Raw genomic sequence first — 25019 nt, 5'->3', positions numbered from 1 at the left:
TGTCATTCATCCGCCGCCGTCACCTCATGTTTCATCATGATAATGCACTGCCCCAAGTCACAAGGATCTGTACACAATTCCTGGAAACTGAAAATGTCCCAGTTCTTCCATGGCCTGCATACTCACCAGACATGTCACCCATTGAGCACGTTTGGAATGCTCTGGATTGACGTGCACAACAGTTCCCGCCAATATACAGAAACTTCACACAGCCATTGAAGAGGAGTGGCAAAACATTCCACAGGCCACAAACAACAGCCGGATCAACTCCATGCGAAGGAGATGTCACACCAGATACTGACTGGTTTTCTGATCCACACCTCTACCTTTTTTTCTTTAAAGGTATCTGTGACCAACAGATGCATATCTGTATTCTCAGTCATGTGAAATCCAAATATTAGTGCCTAATTTATTTATTTCAATTATCTGATTTCCTTATATGAACTGTAACTCAGTAAAACCTTTGAAATTATTGCATGTTGCGTTTATATTTTTGCTAAGTATTTAAAACATGGTGCTGCAGCGTGGTATTATGATCTGTTTTCAGAACCCTGGAATGAGTGAAGGGGACAGGGATTTTGAATGCCTTTAACAAACTGCCTCTCAACAACTATCAATGGGCCATGAATGCATACACTACCATAAGGACATTGTGTGTGTGTGTGTGTGTTTTTTTAGGGGGTTGCAGGGGTTGTGTTAATTAGGGCACGCAACAGAAAGTGTTTAAAAATATTTCACAATGGAAAATGAAAATGAACATTACTTATTGGAGAAGGCAAGTCAGTTCCTCCCTATTTCAGTTTGCTTCTTCCATTTTGTGCCTAATCAACACAGCCTTGGGGTGTAGTATAGGCCTACTGTATAGGGTGAAGTTGCCCCTAGACATTGTTCTTGGGCTAGTTTTGCATTTGCCCCACTGCAGATACTATCAGATAGCGCAATGACTGTAAGTCTATGGGTAACGCTATAAATTTCACCCTGTAGCTACTTTACCTGGGAAGCAGGTGGCGAGATGTTCCATCAGGGCCTCCTGGCTGACGGGCTTGCGAGCAGAGTTCATGGCTGAGATAGCCAGACACAGGATCTCCCCCAGTGGGATGAACTGGGACTGGCTGATAGGAGACATGCTGATGGGAGACACATCACCTGCAGTAGGGAGAAACAGACAAGAGTCAGTGAATGAACTGTGGGTCTCAGAGTAGGAGTGCTGATCTAGAATCCAGTCCCTCCTGTCCATAATAATCTTATAATCACTATGATTTAAAAGGCTAAACTGATCCTAGAGCAGCACTCCTACATAATACAGCCCCGGGATTCAGTAACTGACCAAATCTGAATGGTAGCAAAGCTCAGCTGATGCTGTGGGCGTTCTGTCCCGTTCCACCAGTTGGCTGTCACCTGATGACTGAGTCTCCTCCCAGAACTAGTATCGCTTCATATGGTTAAAATAGCGCTATCATTTTTAAGCCATTTCAATTAAGGAGGCACAAAGGTGATCATCTGTCGGGGAGATTGGGATAAATTGAGCTCCACTCTCCCCTATATAATATCCCTGCCTTCTCTCACCACACATTTAGCCAGATCCCACTATATTAAAAAGCATAAGCCTTCAGAAACCCAAGCGTGAATACTCTGAGCCCGGTTCTAAGTTAACTAGTCCTAATAACAAATTATTATTTACAATGAAGCCTACCCCGGCCAAACCCGGACGACGCTGGGCCAATTGTGCGCCGCCCTATGGGACTCCCTATCACGGCCAGATGTGATGCAGACTGGAATCAAACCAGGTACTGCAGTGATCTCTTGCACTGAGATGCAGTGTCTTAGACCACTGCACCACTCGGAGCCAAATGAAGGGTGAAGGGAAGGAGACAGGTTAAAGAAGGATTTTTAAGCCTTGAGACAATTGAGACATGGATTGTGTATGTGTGCCATTCAGAGGGTGAATGGGCAAGACAAAATATTGAAGTACCTTTAAACGGGGAATGGTTGTAGGTGCCAGGCGCACCGGTTTGTGTCAAGAACTGCAATGCTGTTGGGTTTTTTGCATTCAACAGTTTCCCATGTGTATCAAGAATGGTCCACCACCCAAAGAACATCCAGCCAACTAGACAACTACTAGCACACAGCTCGGATCCCCATGCATACCCCACAAGATATGCCACCAGCGGTCTCTTCACATTCCCCAAGTCCAGAACAGACTATGGGAGGCGCACATTACTACATAGAGGCATGACTACATGGAACTCTATTCCACATCAGGTAACTGATGCAAGAAGTAGAATCAGATTTAAAAACAGATAAAAATACACCTTATGGAACAGTGGGTACTGTGAAGACACACACACACACACACACACACACACGCACAGGTACAGACACAGGCGCATGCACACAAGCGCTAGCACACGTATATTGTAATATTGTTGTATGGTGGTATTATACATTTTGTATTGTAGATATGTAGTGGTGTAATAATGTCTTATTATGTACCATTTATATTTTGTTTTATGTGTGATGTAAGTACCTTAATGTGTTTGGACCCCAGGAACAGTAGCTGCTGCCTTGGTAGAAGCTAATGGGGATCCCTAATAAATACAACTGCGGGAAGCATTGAAGTCAAAATGGGCCAGCATTCCTGTGGAACGGTTTCGATAAATTGAGGATGTTCTGAGGGCAAAGGGCAGGGATGCAACCCAATATTAGGAAGGTGTTCCTAATGTTTGGTATATATAGTCCACCAATAAATACTATTTATCCTTGGTGTCGCTCATACAGTATCAACAGCCCAATGATATATTGGAAATGGACCGAATGCTTATGTGACTATAACCATGTTCCATACAACCATTTTTATGCGAGTCAAGTACGTGTCGGATAAATAAATGAAAAAAATCACTATAGGCATGACGGAAACAGTAAACTTCCCTAAATGTCGACAAAACAATGTGCGTTCAACAGGGAGGAATGATTTTTTAGTCAGTGAAATAGATCATGCGACAACGGCAGTGGAAAAGCTTTTTTTTATTCTATTGTTGATAGAATAACTGTCAAGTAAACTACAGTCAATTGATGCTGTGTGGTCCACTGACTATGACTTGGAAAAGAATGCACAATTTATTAGGCTACAGATGAAATAAATGATGAACTTCACATGGTGGTGAAAGTGCACGGTGATGAGATTGATGCTCATTTCCAATAAATATCAAGTGTCTTAATTCGTATGCTTAATTTGTGTTTGGCTGCCATTTGAAAAATAAATATTATGTTGCTCTTATCCATAATCTCATAATGTACCCTCTGCACTATATCTGCGAGCTATTGGCAAGAGTGCATGGGCAAATTTGCCATTTATCGCAAGGCTTTTTGTGGCAAAACCATTGACAAAATAAAACATGGGATAGAAATACAAAGAACTTCTGTTTTTATTCGATAAATGAAAAGTTATAGGACAAAGTATTTTTTTTAAGTATTTATTCATTACACACAGCTTGCTATTCGCAACAAGCCAGTTTGATGGAAACACACTACTTCTGGTAAATGCACTTTTTTTTTTGTGGGTGGAAACCTAGCTAGTGATGAAAACTGGTAGAACAAAACTATTTTCACCATATTAGGTGAATTTCCATCCAATTGGCGACAGATTTTCAGGCTGAATATTTAAAAATCTGCATTAAACAATACGGGCTGTGCGTGATGATGTAGTGCACATACAAATGTATTTTTCTGTTAAATTCCCACATACCAAAAAGACCCCACCATGTCGAATGAACAAATTGTCGACATTTATAAAATTGAACCGACATTTCCTGTTTCACAGCCCATGTTTTAATGCGTCAGGTAATTCATCCACAAGAAGTAATTGAGGCTAACACAGGTCCAATGACTAAAACAGGGCAGTTAAGCTTTGCATTCATTAATTTATTCTTGCCGGACAGGACACCAGTGTTTCTATTATTCACCTGTCACATTTGACCAAATTTCCTTCATTTTTCAGATGCCATCTAGAATTTACAGCTTCTCGTAAAAGCAAAATAACGTAATTTGTACAGTAACAACTGGGTTCTTGCACTGTCATTACTAAGAACATCAACAATGACAACTCTGCTGCCTGTACACAGTCCATGTTTGAAGAATGCAGAGAAGAGAGAGCTATTAATGCTTCCATATGTCAAGCTCCTCTCTGCTACCCTTGTATACAATCATCCTGAGGAAATCCTACAGGAGGTTAGTCATTGATGTCAGCCTCTAGGATGGCCAGAATGAGGGTGATTATGTGTAGCCTCGTTCAGTATATGAATGTGGAGAGAGACAACGAATCCTTTATTGATGTACTGTATATTGAATATTTGAATGAGCATTCAAGTTGCACGTAACTGTAATTAGGATTTGGCCCGAAGTGAATGAGTGAGAGAGAGTGAGAGAGAGAGAGTGAGAGAGAGAGAGAGATATACAGTACCCGTTCCAGAGGCTTAAGAGGCGTCATCTTAGTGGCTGACTGATTTTCTACAACTCAAACAGCTGACTGGAGGCGGGGAACAAGGGCTTACTCACACGCAGCCTCCTCCCTCTCCTCTATACGTATTACTACAGAGAGGGCTGGCTAACACCACAGCACTACCATGGCCTCATTTCTCTACCCACGCCTCAGCTGCAGCTGGGGCCCAGGTCCACACGGTCCTAGCCAAGAATTGAGCCAGAAATAACGTTTAGCCTTCAGATGCTTTTGGGAAACCGGGCCCAGCTCTACTTCACAAAGACAAACAGACAGTCAAATGTTAGATTACAAGCACATCTGCTTCTGCAGTGCTTACAGTGCCTTCAGAAAGTATTCATACCCCTTGACTTATTCAACATTTTATTGTGTTACAGCCTGAATTCAAAATGTATTAAATAGCAAATTGATAAAAAATGAAATACAGAAATATCTAATTTACATAAGTATTCAAGTCAATACATATTAGATTCGCTTTTGGCAGCAATTACAGCTGTGAGTCTTTCTGGGTAAGTCTCTAAGGGCTTTGCACACCTGGATTGTAAAATATTTGGGTATATAACAAAGTATTGAGATAAACTTTTGTTATTGACCAAATACTTATTTTCCACCATAATTTGCAAATAAATTCATAAAAAATCGTACAATGTGATTTTCTGGATTTTTTTTCTCTAATTTTGTCTGTCATAGTTGAACTGTACATATGATGATAATTACAGGCCTCTCTCATCTTTTTAAGTGGGAGAACTTGCACAATTGGTGGCTGACTAAATACTTTTTTGCCCCACTGTATATGTGTTATACCCAGCATGGCCATCTAAAGTACCTTGCCTCATCTTAAGTGTCCCCAAGTGTCCCCATCTTAAGTGTCTCCTCAATGATTTAAAAAGGAGTGGTCTGGTGTGAGAACAATAGTGGAACTCTCTCCAGCCTATTCTTTCACCAGTCCAATGTTTTAGATCCATGATGGGGAGTGTAGAAATGCACACTTATGGAGAGGGGAATTGAAACGCAACCATAGAAAGGTATGCTGGGACCACTAGGGGCCCATCGGTGGAGGGTGGCGAAACGCAGGGGGTCAAGCAGGTGCTGCCGTCCGTTATGCTTGTTTATGGCTGAGAACATTTGTTAAAATGTATGGATTGATATGCAACATAATTCCCCCAAAACCATCCATAGCATAACATGATATTACTAGCCGTCTACTTAACCCTGTACCTTAGAGCCTGCTGCCCTATGTACATAGACATGGAACACTAGACACTTTAATAATGTTACATACTGTTTTACTCATTTCATATGTATATACTGTATTCTAGTCAATGCCACTCAGACATTGCTCATTCTAATATTTATATATTTCTTACTTCCATTCTTTTACTTTTAGATTTGTGTGTATTGCTGTGAATTGTTAGATACTACTGCACTGTTGGAGCTAGGAACACAAGCATTTCGCTACACCCACAATAACATCTGCTAAATATGTACACTACCGTTCAAAAGTTTGGGGTCACTTAGAAATGTCTTGGCCAGAAATGTCTTGGTACACCAAAGCTAGCCTAGTACCTTATGATAAACTCATCTACGAAGAGAGTTCTCATCTATATTATTCGGAGCCGTCTATTTACCACCACAGACCGCACTCAACCAACTCTATGAGGCCATAAGCAAACAAGAAAATGCTCATCCAGAAGCGGATTACAAAAGGGAACCCCAGACACGAGCTGCCTAGTGACGCAAGCCTACCAGATGAGCTAAATGCCTTTTATGCTCGTTTCGAGGCAAGCAACACTGAAGCATGCACAAGAGCACCAGCTGTTCTGGACGACTGTGTGCTAACGCTCTCGGTAGCCGATGTGAGCAAGACATTTAAACAGGTCAACATTCACAAAGCCGCGGGGCCAGACGGATTACCAGGACGTGTACTCAAAGCATGTGCGAACCAACTGGCAAGTGTCTTCACTGACATTTTCAACCTCTCCCTGACCGAGTCTGTAATACCTACATGTTTCAAGCAAACCATCATAGTCCCTCTGCCCAAGTAAGTGAAGATAACCTGTCGAAATTATTACCGCCCCGTAGCACTCACGTTGGTAGCCATAAAGTGCTGGTCATGGCTCACATCAACAGCATCCTCCCGGATACCCTAGACCACTCCAATTCGCATACCGCCCCTTAACAACTTCTATCCCCAAGCCATAAGACTTCTGAACAATTAATCAAATGGCCACCCGGACTATTTACATTGGATCTGTTTGAGCGCTAAGCAAATTGGATTTGGTCCAGTGTACCTGGCATGCTGGCCTTGATGTAGGCCATGACCAGCCTCTCGAAGCACTTCATGATGCCAGGGGTGAGTGCAACGGGGCAATAGTAATTCGGGCATGGCACCTTGGTTTTCTTGGGCACTGGGATGATGACGATCTCCCTGAAGCAAGTGGGGACTACAGCCTGGGACTGGGACAGGGACAGGTTGAAGATGTCAGAGAAGACGCCCGCCAACTGGTCAGCACACACTCGGATGCCATCTGGGCCGGGGATTTGTGAGTATTCACTCTTTTTAGAGTTTTCCTCGGGTCAGCCACAGAGAGCGATACCTTTGGTATGAAAGCCTCTGAAAGTTATTGTCAGTCAGAGGATTAGAGGGTGAAACAGGCGGGAGATTGGAAACCAAATAGTCAATCATATTCTCTAGTTCCGACCTGGGGTAGTGAAATTGCAACCAAAACAATTGCTGAAATGTTAATTTTCTAAATAATAGCTTGCTAGCACTGTAGCTTCCTCTGGATAATTTGCAGTTCTGAAGAATGAAGGAGGATAGGGTGGTGGTTGTTTTTGAAAAATCACATCTATTCACAACCAATAAGTCAGCAGCCACAAGCAATCAGAGCACCACTCATACCTACTCTTCAATATAAACTTCCCCAGGCTTTTAAGAACAACATGAGCGAAACCTGGGAGCCGAGGCTAGTATGAATGGGGTCAAGTAGGCCACACAAAATTCTGGGTTAGAGTTGACATAGTTATGACCCAGATTTTGGTGTGAAAGGGGTTCTACTTTCAACAGAGGTAGGCCTACCTACAACTAAAAAGGGGCTAGTACAGTTCTTATTTCCTCTATGATTTTGGGGACTTTTCAAATTCTGAATCAGCTAACAACAATCAGTTGACGGGTGAGAAACCCTGTCAAAGTTATTCTTCTCTAAAAATTTAAGTCTTACGAAAGTTCTGTGAGTAAAGGTTGATTATCATATGTCATTTATTCAAATTCATCCTGTTACATGTCATTAATTATTGAAGTACCATCCAATGAGATTCATAGTTGAGATCCCTAAAAAGGACTTATTTTCACCTACCTAATTGCTGGTTTGGCTTTCTGTTTCTACAGATCACCCATCTACACCCACCAAGTGAGTACAGACTGACACAGGACGTCCATGGACATTGATTATTGGTTGAAATGAGGTTGGTCCACCCTGGCCTTTATTGGGCTGTTGATTTTTGGGCTGGCCTTGATTTGGCCCAAAAATAGTTATCTATGTTTGGTCCATTTAGTCCCAAATGGACTGGCCTTGATTTGACCCATTGATTTGACCGTGCATTCAAACTGACATCGATAAAATGCTATTTTGTTTGTTGTTCGTAGTTTATGCCTGCTCATACCAGAATCCCACAGCAACACGGGGCACTCTGTTCACAACGTTGATATCAGCGAACTGCTCGCCCACACTATGCCATACATGCTGTCTGCCATCTCCCCGGTACAGTTGAAACCGGGATTCATCCTTGAAGAACACACTTCTGCAGCGTGCCAGTGGCCATCGGAGGTGAACATTTGCCCACTGAAGTCGGTTACGATGCCAAACTGCAGTCAGGTCAAGACCCTGGTAAGGACGACGAGCACGCAGATGAGCTTCCCTTAGAAATCCCTGCAGAAATTATTCGGTTGTGCAAACCCACAGTTTCATCAGCTGTCCAGGTGGCTGGTCTCAGACGATCCCGCAGGTGAAGAAGCCGGATGTGGAGTTCTTGGGCTGGCGTGGTTACATGTGGTCTGCGGTTGTGGGGCTGTTTGGATGTACTGCCAAATTCTCTAAAACAACATTAGAGGCAGCTTATGGTAGAGAAATGAGCATTCAATTCTCTGGCAACAGCTCTGGTGGACATTCATGCAGTCAGCATGCCAATTGCACACTTCCTCAAAACTTGAGACATCTGTGGCATTGTGTTGTGTGACAAAACTGCACATTTTAGAGTGGCCTTTTATTGTCCCCAGTACAAGGTGCACCTATGTAATGATCATGCTGTTTAATCAGCTTTTTGATATGCTACACCTGTCAGTTGCATGGATTATCTTGGCAAAGGAGAAATGCTCACTAACAGGGATGTAAACAAATTTGTGCACAACATTTGAGAGAAATACGAATATTTCTGGGATCTTTTATTTCAGCTCATGAAACATTGAACCAACACTTCACATGTTGCGTTTTTATTTTTGTTCAGTATAGGTCGCTGATGTTGGCTAATAAATTAGCTAACACTGGCTAATAAATTAGCTAGCTTGTCAAGCAAGGAGATCATGTAGCTAGTTAGTCTGTGATGTAACATTACAACTTAAACAAGTCACGCCAATGAAAATCAAACTCCCCGTTTAGAATATTTTATATTTCATGCCAAAACATCTCTAAAATTAATTGAATTGCACAACAATGACTTGGTTTTAAATTATTTTGGGATGACTTCTACATGCTAACCGGGGGAGGTTAAACAAAAGCAACGTGTGGATTGTAATCCTTGTACATAGACTGCTTTTAAGGTAAGGAAACAAACATCTAAATATGCAATTTTGCTGAAATATCCCTTTAAAATGTACCACGGTGTCATTAAAAACAGAGACCATGAACTACATTTTCACTGATACCCCATATCACAGTCCTATCTGACACTTCACACAACAATACTAGATGGACAAGCATCTCACAGAAACATGCATGCCATATGGATATGCAGATCCCTTACGGCTCAACCCATGAATCAAGGGGAAAGAAAAACCTATGTGATGAGAGGGTTTCAAAGATTTAGCTCCAACAACATCCCATTGCTTCCCTTTTCGGCCCTTGGTTGTACTAAAATCCTAATATTAACGTTCTAATTAATAAATAATCAACCGCCATGATGCAATATCCTTGCCTGGGACTATTCAATTCCAATATTGTCTTTACCCTTTTAACTATGTCACTTCAACTTAAAAAATATATTTCACATTACAGAACACAGACGCTCACAAACTCTACCCTTTGTCCTCACATATTCCATATCCATAGAAACCCCATAGTAGTCTTAGAATAATATTGTCTGGGAAGAAACCGAGACGTTACTAACCCTCACCCCTACGTACAACTTTACACACGCTTGCCAACATCAGACAAATTGGTGAGTTAGGGATGGTAGTGGTTGTGGTGGGGCTTGCTGTCAGACTCACCTGGCATTTGGTAGCCCTGGGGGGGGCCTGGTGAGATGTGCGGTGGAGGAGGGGGAGTGTGGTGGTGTTTCTGCTGGAGACGGAAGTCCTTCTCGCTCCGGGAGCGGGTGCGCTCCGGCTGCCGCTCGGACAGGTCCGAACTGGGCCAGGCCCGCCGCAGGTTGGTGCTGCGGGTATTCTTCATAGCGACCCCCAGGGGCAAGCGGCCTGCCACGGGGGCTACTACTGGGTTCGGGGGGAGGCCAACCTGAGGCTTAGTGCCTCCCCCACATCAGCAGGGTCGCCCCGTGCAAGGGATCAGGCGAGAGACATGACGGAGGACCAGCGTGCACGCTTGCATACACACACACGCACGTTTAGTCATTCACATCCACAGGCAAGCTACTACAGCCGCCTCTCAATCCAGACTGCGGTGGATTGGCATCTGCTGTGTTTTCCCGGGCTGATCCATTGCGGCGGTGGTGGTTGCGCCAGGCATCACCCTTTTTTTATGTTAGCGATCAGTCCGAACCACCATTTGTAGCATCCCTGTTCGCATGCGTTGGGAGGCGCATTACGTAGCCGCTATGCTGCGGAAGGGGAGGGGGTGGCAGGGGTAAGGATGAAGAAAATGGGGCATGGGAGGCAAGGAGAGAGGATGGCGAAGAGAGATGGAGGTATGGGAAAGGAAGGTTGGAGGGGGGTTGGTTCAGGTGAATGGAGTTTTTTTTAGGTGGAGGGGAATTGGGGGAGGGGGAGGAGAGGGAATAGATGGGTAGAGAAACGGCAGCTTAGCTGTAGAGGCTGTTCTCCGACAATAGCTCAATTCACCATGGGAGCTAAACAAAAGAGCCCCCCTTTGAGGAAAAAAAGAGAAAGAATAGCGCCCTTTACCCTGACCTCCACTGAAAAACTCTACAGATTGCAGTGTAGCGGAGGCCAAATCCACCGCGCAAGACCCGCTCGTCCTCGACGACACCACACCTGGAAAGGGTGGGGAGAGAAAAAAGGCGCATAGAATGGAGCGCATAGAAATAAAACAAATCCCAGAATAGATATCCTCCTCTCTCGTGAAAATCCAATACGAGAATCCAATCCTAAGAGGCTCGTTGGATCATCCATTCATTCAACCAACAGAGCTGCAGCTAACTCCAGTCAACGGCCAATGTATTTCAACGCTAACCACCGCAGCTGCCGCTGCTCCCAGAACCTCAAGAAAGGGTGTGTGTGTGTGTGTGAGTGTGTGTGCGCGCGTGCCTGCCCACTGCGCGAGATTGTGCGTGTGTCTGTGTCTGGGTGACTGAGATGATGGGAGGGGTAGAGGAAACGAGAGAGCGAGTGAGAGGGAGAGGCCGAGGACAGAAGTATAGCGGAGAAGAAAGAAAATAACAACATCCACACACACAAAGATGCAGCAACCACATGTGTCCTGCAAGAAATGTATTCCAGTAGGATAAAGGGACTAATGATGAGACAGCCTCTGGCTGAGTGTTTTTTTAACCACCCCTCTCTCTTTCTCTCCCTCCCTCTCTAACTCTCTCTCTCAGCTGTCTCTCTAACTCTCTCTCTCAGCTGTGCAGTGCCACTGCAGGAAAGGGGGCAGGATAAGCATGAGACCCTCTCCCTCTCTTCCCCTCTTGAGACATGTCCCATGCTAATTGAAGAACTGTCCTGCATTACATGCAACTGAACAACCCCCAAAGCTTGGCTCCACCCCAGCTTATGGCCCAGCCTATGAAAGCTCTGCTACTAGATTGACACAGAAAGTGGTCAAATTGTTAGCACCTCTATATCACCACTGAATGGTATTAAAAAATACAACAGAAACACCATCAAGGATTTGCTTCATCCATATTCACATCGATTTCACATTTCTTATTTCTATTCAAAACCGCATATACTTTTACTTGGCTTACAATCATTAAATGTTTTAAACACAACAGGGATACTTCCTTCAAAAGTCATGCTTAGGATTTATTTCCCCTATTCCCACTTGTAAGTGAAACTGAAGACAACTTAAAGGGGTCCCATCTTGATCATACAGTAAGACCGTATCTACATTTATCTAGCCTACAGAAGCCCATTTTTTTTGTGTTTAATAAATGTCGTAGTTCAACAACAACATTTGGTAGACCAGTCAGTCCTTAACTCTGAGGTTTGTATCTTTGAGGTGATAGGGATTAGAGGCATGAGGATACGCAGCTTCCCCCCACCCACAAAGACCCCATACACACTCAGGTTGAACAACTGAGGTACAACTGATATTTTTGTGATACAATGGAGAGTTTGTCTGCACACAAAATGTTTACACAACCATTGTGCAGTGTCTCCACAACACTTGTGTAATTAGATTTATGCAGACAAACTCTGTTGTATCACAACAGTTGTGCCAGATGTGTTGTACATCAGTTGTACAACCAGGAAGTGGGAAATCTGAGGTTTGTAGGTTTTCAAGTCTTTGCCTATCCAATATACAGTGTCTATGGGGTCGTATTGCACTTCCTAAGGCTTCCACTAGATGTCAACAGTCTTTAGAACGTTGTTTCAGGCTTCTACTATGAAGGGGGAGCAAATACGAGCTGTTTGAATCAGGTGTCTGATAGAATGCCATGAGCTAAGTCAGGCGTGCGGCCGTGAGAGCGAGCTGTGTTCCTTTTCATTTCTAAAGATAAAAAAATTGTCCGGTTGAAACATTATTGGAGATTTATGATCAAACATCCTAAAGATTGATTATATACATTGTTTGACATGTTTCTAAGAACTGTAATATAACTTTTTTGACTTTGTCTGGACCTAGTGCCTGCGCATTTGGATTACTGGACTAAACACACAAACAAAAAGGAGGTATTTGGACATAAATTATGGACTTTATCGAACAAAACTAACATTTATTGTGGAACTGGGATTCCTGGGAGTGCATTCCGATGAAGATCATCAAAGGTAAGTGAATATTTATAATGCTATTTCTGACTTTTGTTGACTCCACAACATGGCGGGTATCTGTATGGCTTGTTTTGGTGCCTGAGCGCTGTACTCAGATTATTCCATGGTGTGCTTTCGCTGTAAAGCTTTTTTGAAATCTGACACAGTGGTTGCATTAAGGAGTAGTATATCTTTAATTCCATGCATAACACTTGGATTTTCATCAACATTTATGATGAGTATTTCTGTAAATTGATTTGGCTCTCTGCAAAATCCCCGGATGTTTTGGAAGCAAAACATTACTGAACATAACGCGCCAATGTAAACTGAGATTTTTGGATATAAATATGAACTTTCTCGAACAAAACATACATGTATTGTGTAACATGAAGTCCTATGAGTGCTATCTGATGAACATCATCAAAGGTTAGTGATTAATTTTATCTCTATTTCTGCTTTTTGTGACTCCTCTCTTTGGCTGGAAAAATGTCTGTGTTTTTTGTGACTAGGTACTGACCTAACATAATCGCATGGTATGCTTTCGTCGTAAAGCCTTTTTGAAATCGGACACTGTGGTGGGATTAACAACGAGTTTATCTTAAAAATGGTGTATAATACTTGTATGTTTGAGAAATTTTAATTATGAGATTTCTGTTGTTTGAATTTGGCGCCCTGCAGTTTCACTGGCTGTTGTCAAATCGATCCCGTTAACAGGATATGAGCCAAAAGAAGTCCATTAAAAAAAATCTGCAGTTTCCAGCTACAATAGTCATTTACAATAAACAATGTCTACACTGTATTTCTGATCAATTTGGTGTTATTTTCAAATAAAATAAAATTGCTTTTCTTTCAAAAACAAGGACATTTCTAAGTAGGCCCAAACTTTTGAACTGTAGTATATATATTTTTTAATGCTTGTAAGACTACAGTCGTGGCCAAATATTTTGAGAATGACACAAATACTAATTTCCACAAAGTTTGCTGCTTCAGTGTCTTTAGATATTTTTGTCAGATGTTACTATGGAATACTGAAGTATAATTACAAGCATTTCATAAGTGTCAAAGCCTTTTATTGACAATTACATGATGTTGATGAAAAGAGTCAATATTTGCAGTGTTGACCCTTATTTTTCAAGATCTCTGCAATCCACCCTAGCATGCTGTCAATTAACTTCTGGGCCACATCCTGACTGATGGCAGCCCATTCTTGCATAATCAATGCTTGGAGTTTGTCAGAATGTGTGGGTTTTTGTTTGTCCACCCGCCTCCTGAGGATTGACCACAAGTTCTCAATGGGATTAAGGTCTGGGGAGTTTCCTGGCCAAAATATCAATGTTTTGTTCCCCAAGCCACTTAGTTATCACTTTTGCCTTATGGCAAGGTGCTCCATCATGCTGGAAAAGGCATTGTTCGTCACCAAACTGTTCCTGGATGGTTGGGAGAAGTTGCTCTTGGAGGATGTGTTGGTACCATTCTTTATTCATGGCTGTGTTCTTAGGCAAAATTGTGAGTGAGCCCACTCCCTTGGCTGAGAAGCAACCCCACACATGAATGGTCTCAGAATGCTTTACTGTTGGCATGACACAGGACTGATGGTAGCGCTCACCTTGTCTCCTCCGGACAAGCTTTTTTCCGGATGCCCCAAACAATCGGAAAGGGGATTCATCAGACAAAATGACTTTCCTCAGCAGCCCAATCCCTGTACCTTCTGCAGAATATCAGTCTGTCCCTGATGTTTTTCCTGGAGAGAAGTGGCTTCTTTGCTGCCCTTCTTGACACCAGGCCATCCTCCAAAAGTCTTCGCCTCACTGTGCGTGCAGATGCACTCACCCCTGCCTGCTGCCATTCCTGAGCAAGCTCTGTACTGGTGGTGCACCGATCCCGCAGCTGAATCAACTTTAGGAGACGGTCTTGGCGCTTGCTGGACTTTCTTGGGCACCCTGAAGCCTTCTTCACAACAATTGAACTGCTCTCCTTGAAGTTCTTGATGATCCGATAAATGGTTGATTTAGGTGCAATCTTACTGGCAGCAATATCCTTGCCTGTGAAGCCCTTTTTGTGCAAAGCAATGATGACGGCACGTGTTTCCTTGCAGGTAACCATTGTTGACAGAGGAAGAACAATGATTCAGTTTGTATTGACTACTATGTAGGTTAAATGCACACTTCAAATGCAGCTGTCATACAACATATCCGTACCTTCTTCTTGATCCCAATTACAAGCACCACCCTCCTTTTGAAGCTTCCAGTCTGTTATTCAAACTCAATCAGCATAACAGAGTGATCTCCAGCCTTGTCCTCGTCAACACTCACACCTGTGTTAACGAGAGAATCACTGACATGATGTCAGCTGGTCCTTTTGTGGCAGGGCTGAAATGCAGTAGAAATGTTTTTGGGGGATTCCGTTTATTTGCATGGCAAAGAGGGACTTTGTAATTAATTGCAATTCATCTGATCACTCTTCATAACATTCTGGAGTATATGCAAATTGCCATCATACAAACTGAGGCAGCAGACTGTAAAAATGAATATTGGTGTCATTCTCAAAACTTTTGGAAACGACTATTTTTTGACACATTTTCTCTTCCTTTGAAATTCTTATAAGACAGAACATGGACACAATGCAATTGGGATCAAGAAGAAGGTACGGATATGTTGTATGACAGCTGCATTTGAAGTGTGCATTTAACCTACATAGTAGTCAATACAAACTGAAATCTATTAGCATACAAATGTGTGCAAATTATCTTTTCAGGCCTTCTCAGAAATGAATCAAGTCCATGGAATGGATAGAGACAAAAAGATAATTCAAGGACTAGCAGAGGTAGAGAGGCGAGGCAGGGGTGAGGACATCATCCTGCTATTTTGACCGTCCCTGAAGGACAATACAGAAGAGGTATTTGCTCTTATTCCTTCCATTTCTCTAAGGTATTTTGTAATAAAATTAGCAAGTGTAGTAAGATCATTGCTTTACTTTACTAGGACTCGAGACCACAGCAGCGATCCTGCTCTTGCCATACCTCTTCAATGATGACCCGAGTGGCCTTTATGTCCGTGACAAGGTATGGCTATGCACAAATAGTCTGTTTCTTCATAAACATAAGTGTGCATGCTTATATAAAACTACAGCTGTGTATTCATCTTTTCTTACTTTTGTTGACACAGATTTCACCGCTCCCCACTCCTTTACTGCACATGGGCGGAAATCCATGTCACCATGAGTGAAATCACGCTGGCCTTTGATGGGGAGAACATCCACGCCCTAGAGGATGTTCGAATGGGACTTGGGGCTCTGCTAGGGCTGTTATTTTCTGTTAAATTTCCCAAAAATGTCAGAAAAACACTTATGTTCTTAAATTACTATGTTTTGGGAATAGGTGAAGTTGGGGTGAAGTTACCAGGGCCGGTCATAAAGATGTCAAACTTCCTAACATAACTAAGTGGTTGTTGGACACACAAAGCTAAAAAATCTGTATTTAGCATCAAGTCTACAATATTGTTAGTTTACCTATGATTAATTTTAATTTGTTGTTTTTATTGTACATCACAATTTTTTTTTAATGTAATGAAAAGCACTATACAAAGTAAATGTATTATTTATTATGGTCTGACATGTCTGCAGAAATGTTGCAATTTTGTAATGTGTTTTGTTTGGGAAATTGTTTTGTAAATATGAATTCACATTTGTGGTGGCACTAAATAAACAATGAATTAATGAAATCAATGTTGTTATTATTTAAATATTTTTTATAATGGAGGGACAAAGAACGCTAAAAAGGTTCTTTGAGGAACCATTATAAAGGGTTCTTCGAAGAACTTATAGGGGTTCCCCCATAGTTTCAACTTGAAGAACCCCTAAAGGATACTCCAGGCCCCTCCACACTCTACTTTTTAGAGTGTGGAGGGGCCTAATGGGAGGGATATGTAATCTGAAAACTAGCAGTTATTGGCAGATACAGTTGAAGTCGGAAGTTTACATACACTTAGGTTGGAGTCATTAAAACTCTTTTCAACCACTCTACAAATTTCTCGTTAACAAACATACTTTTTTCCTAAGTGTAGAAAAGACATTAGATCTTTCAACCAAGATGATATAGTGGGAGGTTTGAAGGATTTCCAGTTAAGCAAGATCTTCTGGCGGGCTATAAGGGAAGCAAACGCTACAACATCCGCTTTACTTTTAGTGAGACTAGGCAACAAAGATGGAACTCCAAATATACTGTAGGTTTGGAAATCTCTTTGTTATTGGTCTATTAACGTATACCGCCTGGTGATGTCACTAGACAGGCCATAACTCCACCCATGCAAAACCTGTTGTAGATTGTATTTTCAACCAGCAACTATCAGGAAATAACACTGATAAAATGTTCCACACTTGTGCCGTGTTAGTTTCAGGAAAACTGAATTTTGACTGCACTGGGGCTTTAATGTAGATTCAGCAAGATGACATCATTTTTCTACCTTTCCTTTCTACGATGTTCAAGCCCATCTAGGGACCGATGGGCTTTACATTAGTGCAAGCTAAAGCATGATGGTGCAATGCTTCTGAATGGTATTTTAATTTAAATTTGTTTAACCTTTATTTAACTAGGCAAGTCACAAAATTCAATGTGTCAATGTTTCAATTGTTTCTGTCCCTTAACAAAAATACATTGTTATTATTATAAACAACAAGACCATATCCGTCCTAAACAGATATCAGCAGTAGCCAAATCTGCCAAGATTGCCCTTTTTGGCTCTTGCCAATTTGCATCCTCCCGCATGTCCACAACATAGGATACCCTCAAAGGAAAAAATATTAATCTTTAGCAACGACGCTTATGCTGTGGGTAAGTAAACTAAACCATATTTTGGCTAGTTATACAGTACATAAAAGGTACACTATATACGATATTTATCTTGTGCCCCCAACTTTAAACACACTTTTGGATATGCATGAATTGTAAGTCAATCAAACAGGGGACCCAGCTGGCAAAATTCAGCACATTATGTACATTTTAGTTTTTAAACTGGTTCTTGTTGAAAGGACGTCATATAACCTGATCCAACAAGTCTCTGTTACAACCAGGTAAATACATATTTTTCTGTTTGCTAAAAATACATAATTGCAACCAGTTTTGCCTGCCGGGAAAGTTTTCGCCACTCACCAATCTGATCTTCTTAAGGGTAGGACTCAATGACTATATATGTGAATGGTCAAAGCCATCGATCACGTGACACCATTCATTCCTTTCTGAAGACTCAATAGGCATTGAAGCCAAATTAAGTCGGTTAAGATGGCATCTCATGGAGACATAACATGTGCAGTTTGAGCTCCAGGAAGTGACGTTGCAGGTTAGCTCAGTGCTGCCACCTCATTGAGTAGCAAATAAATTATCCTTATAACTTTTTCTGTGTGCAATTTTAAAATTATAGGTTCAAGGACATACATTTGGTGTTTTAAAAGCAATTATTGGTGCCATTATTATCTTCAAACCACTTTTTTATTTACACGAAGATTGTGTAAATATAGTGAATTTTTCCATTCACTATAATAGGGGATCCTGTTTTCTGCTAACAATGCCTGCAGTACCACGGTCAGCCTTGAACTCCGTGGCTTCAATGAGAGGGGGCAGTAGTTCTCTCATGGTACGGCCACACAGATCTTGTGTCTGCAAATTCCGATTAAACCAATGTTTTTTTAATATGAGTCATCTGTTGCCAGATGAATGACACCAGAGACGATTGTCTATAAAAGAGTCGCACAATATGTCTGCATTAAAGTATGCAACTCGTCCCAAAAAAGTAGAGATGAGTTGACAGACAAAAACGGACCAATGTACGTCATATACGATTTTATCCATGCTCATGTATCTCGGTGTGGCCGTACTTGTAGGCCATCGGCACACTGGGATTTTGTGTCTGAGATTTTCGGATGAAGCCAATGCTTTTTCAATGACAGTCCGTTGCCAAATAGTTGACTTGAGTTGTACTTTTTGGTAGGTAGGAGCGTTGGGCCAGTAACCGAAAGGTTAGTGGATCGAATCCCCGAGCTGACAAGGTAAAAATCTGTCGTTCTGCCCCTGAGCAAGGCAGTTAACCCACTGTTCACCGGGCGCCGAAGACGTGGATGTCGATTAAGGCAGCCCTCCACACCTCTCTGATTCAGAGGGGTTGGGTTAAATGTGGAAGACACATTTAAGTTGAATGCATTCAGTTGTACAACTGACTAGGTATCCCCTTTCCCATTCCCCTTTGACTGACAAAAACGGACAATGATATACGTCATATACGATTTCATCCGTGTTCATGCGTTTGAGTGTGGTCATAGCCTCCTCTCGATTAATTACCCTATTTTGCCCTCTAATGGTAGTACATGACCTTACATGGTCCTTGCCATCCCAGTAACATGTGGCGACACCATGTCAACAGAAGAAACCCTATGACGGACTGTACAGTATGCCTAAAATACACAGCCATTGACACTTTTGTCACACTTTCAAACATGTTTTGGGTTAGATAAATTGATCAATCACAGATTAGCCTTCCACCTAGAGTACCAGTCAGAAGTTTGGACACACCTGCTCATTCAAGGGTTTTTCATTATTTTTACTATTTTCTACATTGTATAATAATAGTGAAGACATCAAACTATGAAAGATACTTCAAAGTAGCCACCCTTTGCCTCGATGACAGCTTTGCACACTCTTGGCACTCTCTCAACAAGCTTCACCTGGAATTATTTCCCTACAGTCTTGAAGGAGTTCCCACATATGCTGAGCACTTGTTGGCTGCTTTTCCTTCACTCTGCTGTCCAACTCATCACAAACCATCTCAATTGGGTTGAGGTCGGGTGATTGTGGAGGCCAGGTCATCTGATGCAGCACTCCATCACTCTCCTTCTTGGTCAAATAGCCCTTACACAGCCTGGAGGTGTGTTGGGTTATTGTCCTGTTGAAAAACAAATGATAGTCCCACTCAGAGCAAACCAGATGGGATGGCGTATCGCTGCAGAATGCTGTGGTAGCCATGCTCGTTAAGTGTGTCTTGAATTCTAAATAAATCACAGACAGTGTCACCAGCAACGCACCTCTACACCATCACACCTCCTCCTCCATGCTTCACGGTGGAAACCGCACATGCAGAGATCATCCGTTCACATACTCTGCGTCTCACAAAGACATGGAAGTTGGAAACAAAAATCTCAAAGTTGGACTCATCAGACCAAAGGACAGATTTCCACCGGTCTAAGCAACTCGACCATGAAGGCTTGATTCACGCAGTCTCCTCTGAACAATTGATGTTGAGATGTGTCTGTTACTTGAACTCTGTGAAGCGTTTATTTGGGCTGCAATATCTGAGTCTGGTAACTCTAATGAAGTTATCCTCTGCAGCAGAGGTAACTCTGGGTCTTCCTTTCCTGTGTCGGTCCTCATTTTTACATTTAAGTCATTTAGCAGACGCTCTTATCCAGAGCGACTTACAAATTGGTGAGAGCCAGTTTCATCATAGCGCTTGATGGTTTTTGCGACTGTAAAAAAAAAAACTTTTTGGGTTACTACATGATTCCATATGTGTTATTTCATAGTTGATGTCTTCACTATTATTCTACAATGTAGAAAAAATTTAAAATAAAGAAACAAAACCTTGAATGAGTAGGTGTCCAAACTTTTGATTGCTACTGTGTACTTACTCACACCCAGTTCTTGTAGGAAATGCAAACTTGCCTATTTGAGTTTTAAAAAGGCTTTTAAAGTTTTTAATTTCCACTTTGTGACGTTTCAGACTTGATTTGCCATAAAGAAAAATGTATCAACCCCTACAATAATCCACATAATAATTCACAATTCCTGTTGCTTCAGGATTATTTTCCTGCTGTAGCAAACCGTCTCAAAGTAAGATCATACCTCTGTATGGCCAACGACAGTAAGTTTCCACAGACTGACACTGCGACTGTGCATTGATCAGCAAGGACTTGGCCAACCACTCCAGAAACGGAGCCTTCCTTAAAGCATGTTTGTTTTTGTTGAAAACCCTCAAAGGGCTCTTTTGAGTGTGAACGCAAACCCCAGCTCACAATGGAGCACCCAGTCATTGTCTCTATAGCATGGCGGCCATTGCTTGCTGCAGAGCCTGCTGACTCATGAGTATAGATGGAGGGAGAAATGAGGGAGGGATGAAGGAGGAGATGAGGGAGGGAGGGAGGGGGATAGAGGGGACGCTGTCAAGTTTTCTGAAGTTCATTCATACCAAAGAGAAAAGAGGAGAGGAAGAGAGGAGGGGGGAGACGCAACAAGCCAGCCATCTTATTTCTCAATCGTGCTGCAACAGCGCCCGTAGCCATGACAACCCAGTCCGATGATCTCATAGCTGCTACGGAGTGCCATCCCTTAAAAAGAGCCAAGAGTTGTTGTTGGAGCTATAGACACGGAACAGACCACAGACAAACAGACAGAGCCAGGCACACAGCAGACGCACAGGAAAAGCAATACAATACAATACTGACACTTTGAAGCTGCTGTATGAGAAATATGTAGATTTCTGCAGAAGACAGGCATTGTAGAGTACAACAATTTTCAGATCAATTCAGTTCCACACCAGTGAGCCAGCTATGGGTCAAATACATATCTGCTGTATTTGAATTACATGCAATGACTCATTTGAAACAGCCATTGTTGTGTATATGGAATGTACTTTCAAACACTATTCTATTAAATACATACTTTGCAAGCATTTGGGATTTCTTTCTACTGATGAGCGTGTGTTTCAATTGAGGAAACACTGTAGACCTCTGGAGTTGTTTAAAGAATATGAATTAATAAATTAGTACAACTCTCTCACCTGGTGATAACCAAAGTTATTTATGTTTTTGTTGTCTTACGGCACTTGGAAAGTTTGCAAACAGATGATGACTATTAAATCACAACAAAAAGTTAGATTTCTATGAAATGGCATTCATTGAGCAGTGAAAATGTAGTGTGACGCATTTGCAATGTTCACATTTTGATTGGTGGTCAGGCCCACTCTTTGATATTTGGTCCACCTTACAGAGCGTGTCTTTAGTATTTTCTCTGAAATATGCATCTGGTCACACAGAACTCAAAAGATGGGCCACTGTTCATATGCAACCAAGTGTTGTGCCCCCTGGTGGCTGCTGACCAAACCCAAAGGTGTGAATATATTAGTGCACACCGTAGCAAAACGTTTTGCAAGAAAAATGTGTTTCTTAATGGACAAATTCAGCTAGGTGCCTCCCCATTTCGGCTTCCGTTTGATTCCTAGTGAATATATACATCCCGGGTGGTGTTCAGTAGGCACAAAACAGTGGAAAAAACGGTGAAACAGGAAGTTACTACCTGAACCTCTCCAATATTGTTAATATAGTTAAATAAAAATACAGTAAAAAAATATATAAGAAACTCTTGTTTTCATTTTCCGTTGCAGGGCTATGCCCTAATGAACATGACCCTGGCAGGAATCCCCTTAGTTGAGTCATCCCCTTAGCCGGCGAATCAGAAGTACATGTACAGTGTTAGGGGTCTTAAAAGAAACATTGTGCACTTGGCCTTGATAATCATCTTCAGGTTTTAAGCAAGGTGACTGCAGCGACAAAATGCAATACTAGCAATCTCACCCTGCTAAATGAATAGCCTAGGGGGCTGGTTTCCGAGACAGAGATTCTCCATTCAGAATGCTTTTCAGTCCTGAACTAGGCTTAATCTGTCCAGTTTACAGGACACAGATTAAGCCTTGTCCTGGACTAAGAAGCATCATCAATGGAGAATATCTAGACTTCTATGAAACCTCTGTATGGGAAACATACACTATAAGTCAAAATATGGTCAGTATTAGGCTAGGGACCAACGTACTGTTGGGCCGAAGTTGAAAAGAGTAAGTATGTGTGTGAGACAACGAATACTATTTATTTTGCCTAATTCAATGTGCAACCACACCTGAAGAGCTACTGCTACTTGATATCAGCCATTGAGGTCAGTGCAGCATCAACTTCCCTCTATGGCTTTGTCAATGTGGGCTGCCTGGGAAAACAATTACAATTTGAAAACAATTACAATTCAACACATTTTGTTGCCACGACAAGTGAAGAAACTTTTGCCAGTTTTTATTCCAAACAAACATCCACACAATTTAAAAAATAAACATGTACCTAAAAAACATTTCCAAATGCAGTACTTTTAGTTTTCCGAGTATCCCCATTTGCTGGCATTATCATAATGAAGGAAGTGTTCTAATGAGGGTAAATACAGAAAACTTTCCATTCCACATCAGAGACATCCAGGATGTGGACTATTATTTACAGGTCTGTAATTTTGTCTTTCAAAACTACAGTGAACGTTCAAGTAGAAACAGGTTAGGGGTTGAGAAGGCCTTACAAATTAAAAGCATATTTCCAACACCTTTATTTTCAAAATAATTCTCAATTTCCACATTGACCTCAGGGGGCAAGCCGACATGTCATGGGGCATAAGGTACTACATCTCTGAGAAACTACGCCTGCTCCAAGATGTCACACATCACTACTGTATAGATCGCTATAGATCTGGTGTGGGAAATCTGTGGGTGAAGGTTTTTGGTCTAGCCAGCAGTAACACACCTAATTCTATGACTCATCCAATGAATCATTGTCTTCCATGAAGGCTCATGTCACGGCCGTCGAATGAAGAGGACCAAAGCGCAGCGTGGTGAGCGTCAATATTCCTTTTTATTAGGATGATGACGCCGACAAAAAAACAATAAACAATACAAAAACGACCGTGAAGCTTAAGGCTATAGTGCCACAAACAAAGACAACTTTCCACACTGAAAGGAGGGAAAAGGGCTACCTAAGTATGGTTCCCAATCAGAGACAACGATAGACAGCTGTCCCTGATTGAGAACCATACCCGGCCAAAACATAGAAATACAAAATCATAGAAAACGAAAACATAGAATGCCCACCCCAAATCACACCCTGACCAAACCAAATAGAGACATAAAAAGGCTCTCTAAGGTCAGGGTGTGACAGCTCATTGTCTTCCATTAAAACTTAGATTAGTAGAATCAGGTGGAGCCTGCCCCCACATTGGCCCCTCGCAGGGTAAAATTGCCCACATTTTCTCCAAACCTTATGTTTATTTTCACGTAGTTGTGTCTCAACAGGGCACTAGGCTCTAAATAGGAGTTGAGTGCAAGTGTTGGGTCACTCTGAGGAAGACATCAGCTTGACATCGAAACTTCAGTCATCTGTAACCTGCTCATCATAACAATGGATTAAAACTGTGAAAAATTAATTAACCTCTGTATTTTTTGCTGAGTACTTTCTCCAGATCCTTGTTCAACCCAAGTGTTCAATTGACTTTAAATGTCTGTTCTAAAACACAATTTGAGGATATTAAACTATTAAACTTTTCTGCATGCACAAATCATTTCAAAGTAACTTTAGATGACGTTATGTGGTTATGATTGTTGCCCTTGTGAGGTAACTAAGGGATCTGGGAGTGATGTCTAATGTATTTACAGCCAGGAAAGCCATGATGCATACCCCACAAGACATGCCACCAGAGGTCTCTTCACAATCCCCAAGTCCAGAACAGGTGCACAGTACTACATAGAGACATGACTACATTGAACTCTATTCCACATCAACTGATGCAAGCAGTAGAATCAGATTTTGAAAAACAGGTAAAAATACCAGTGGTGTAAAGTACTTAAGTTAAAAGACTTTAAAGTACTACTTAAGTTGTTTTTTGGGTTATCTGTACGTTACTATTTATATTTTTGACAACTTTTACTTCATTACATTTCTAAAGAAAATAATGTACTTTTTACTACATACATTTTCCCTGACACCCAAAAGTACTCGTTACATTTTGAATGCAAAGCAGGAAAAGGGTCCACACAATATCAAGAGAACATCCCTGGTTATCTCTACTGCCTCTAATCTGGCGGACTCACTAAACACAAAAGCTTTCTTTGTAAATTACATCTGAGTGTTGGAGTTTGCCCCTTGCTTATTGTACATTTTTTCAAAAACAAGAAAATGGTGCCATCTGGTTTGCATAATATAAGGAATTTGAAGTGAATTTTACTTTTGATACTTAAGTATAATTAAAACCAAATACTTTTACTCAAGTAGCATTTTACTGGGTGACTTTCACTTTTACTT

At 41.7% G+C, this 25019-nt stretch overlaps 1 protein-coding gene across 2 annotated transcripts in view; it reads right to left on the bottom strand.

Moving 5' to 3' along the window:
• LOC139566654 (storkhead-box protein 2-like) overlaps window positions 1-25019 on the bottom strand; it is a 72550-nt gene that overhangs the window by 33764 nt on the left and 13767 nt on the right. The window contains exons 1-2 of one of the 2 annotated variants that reach the window (XM_071387911.1): window positions 9978-11362; window positions 994-1146 (exon numbers count right to left, since the gene is read on the bottom strand). In XM_071387911.1, coding sequence (XP_071244012.1) covers window positions 994-1146; window positions 9978-10161 — 337 coding nt within the window. In that variant the 5' untranslated portion in view covers window positions 10162-11362. Of the gene's footprint in view, window positions 1-993; window positions 1147-9977; window positions 11363-25019 lie in introns of those variants that run through there. The other variant, XM_071387909.1, reaches the window with a different exon arrangement.

The sequence above is a fragment of the Salvelinus alpinus genome, chromosome 39 (genome assembly GCF_045679555.1).
Source record: "Salvelinus alpinus chromosome 39, SLU_Salpinus.1, whole genome shotgun sequence".
NCBI classification, from domain to species: Eukaryota; Metazoa; Chordata; class Actinopteri; order Salmoniformes; family Salmonidae; genus Salvelinus; species Salvelinus alpinus.
The sequence above is the reverse complement of the archived record's forward strand: the minus strand, read 5'-3'. Positions and strand labels throughout refer to the sequence as shown.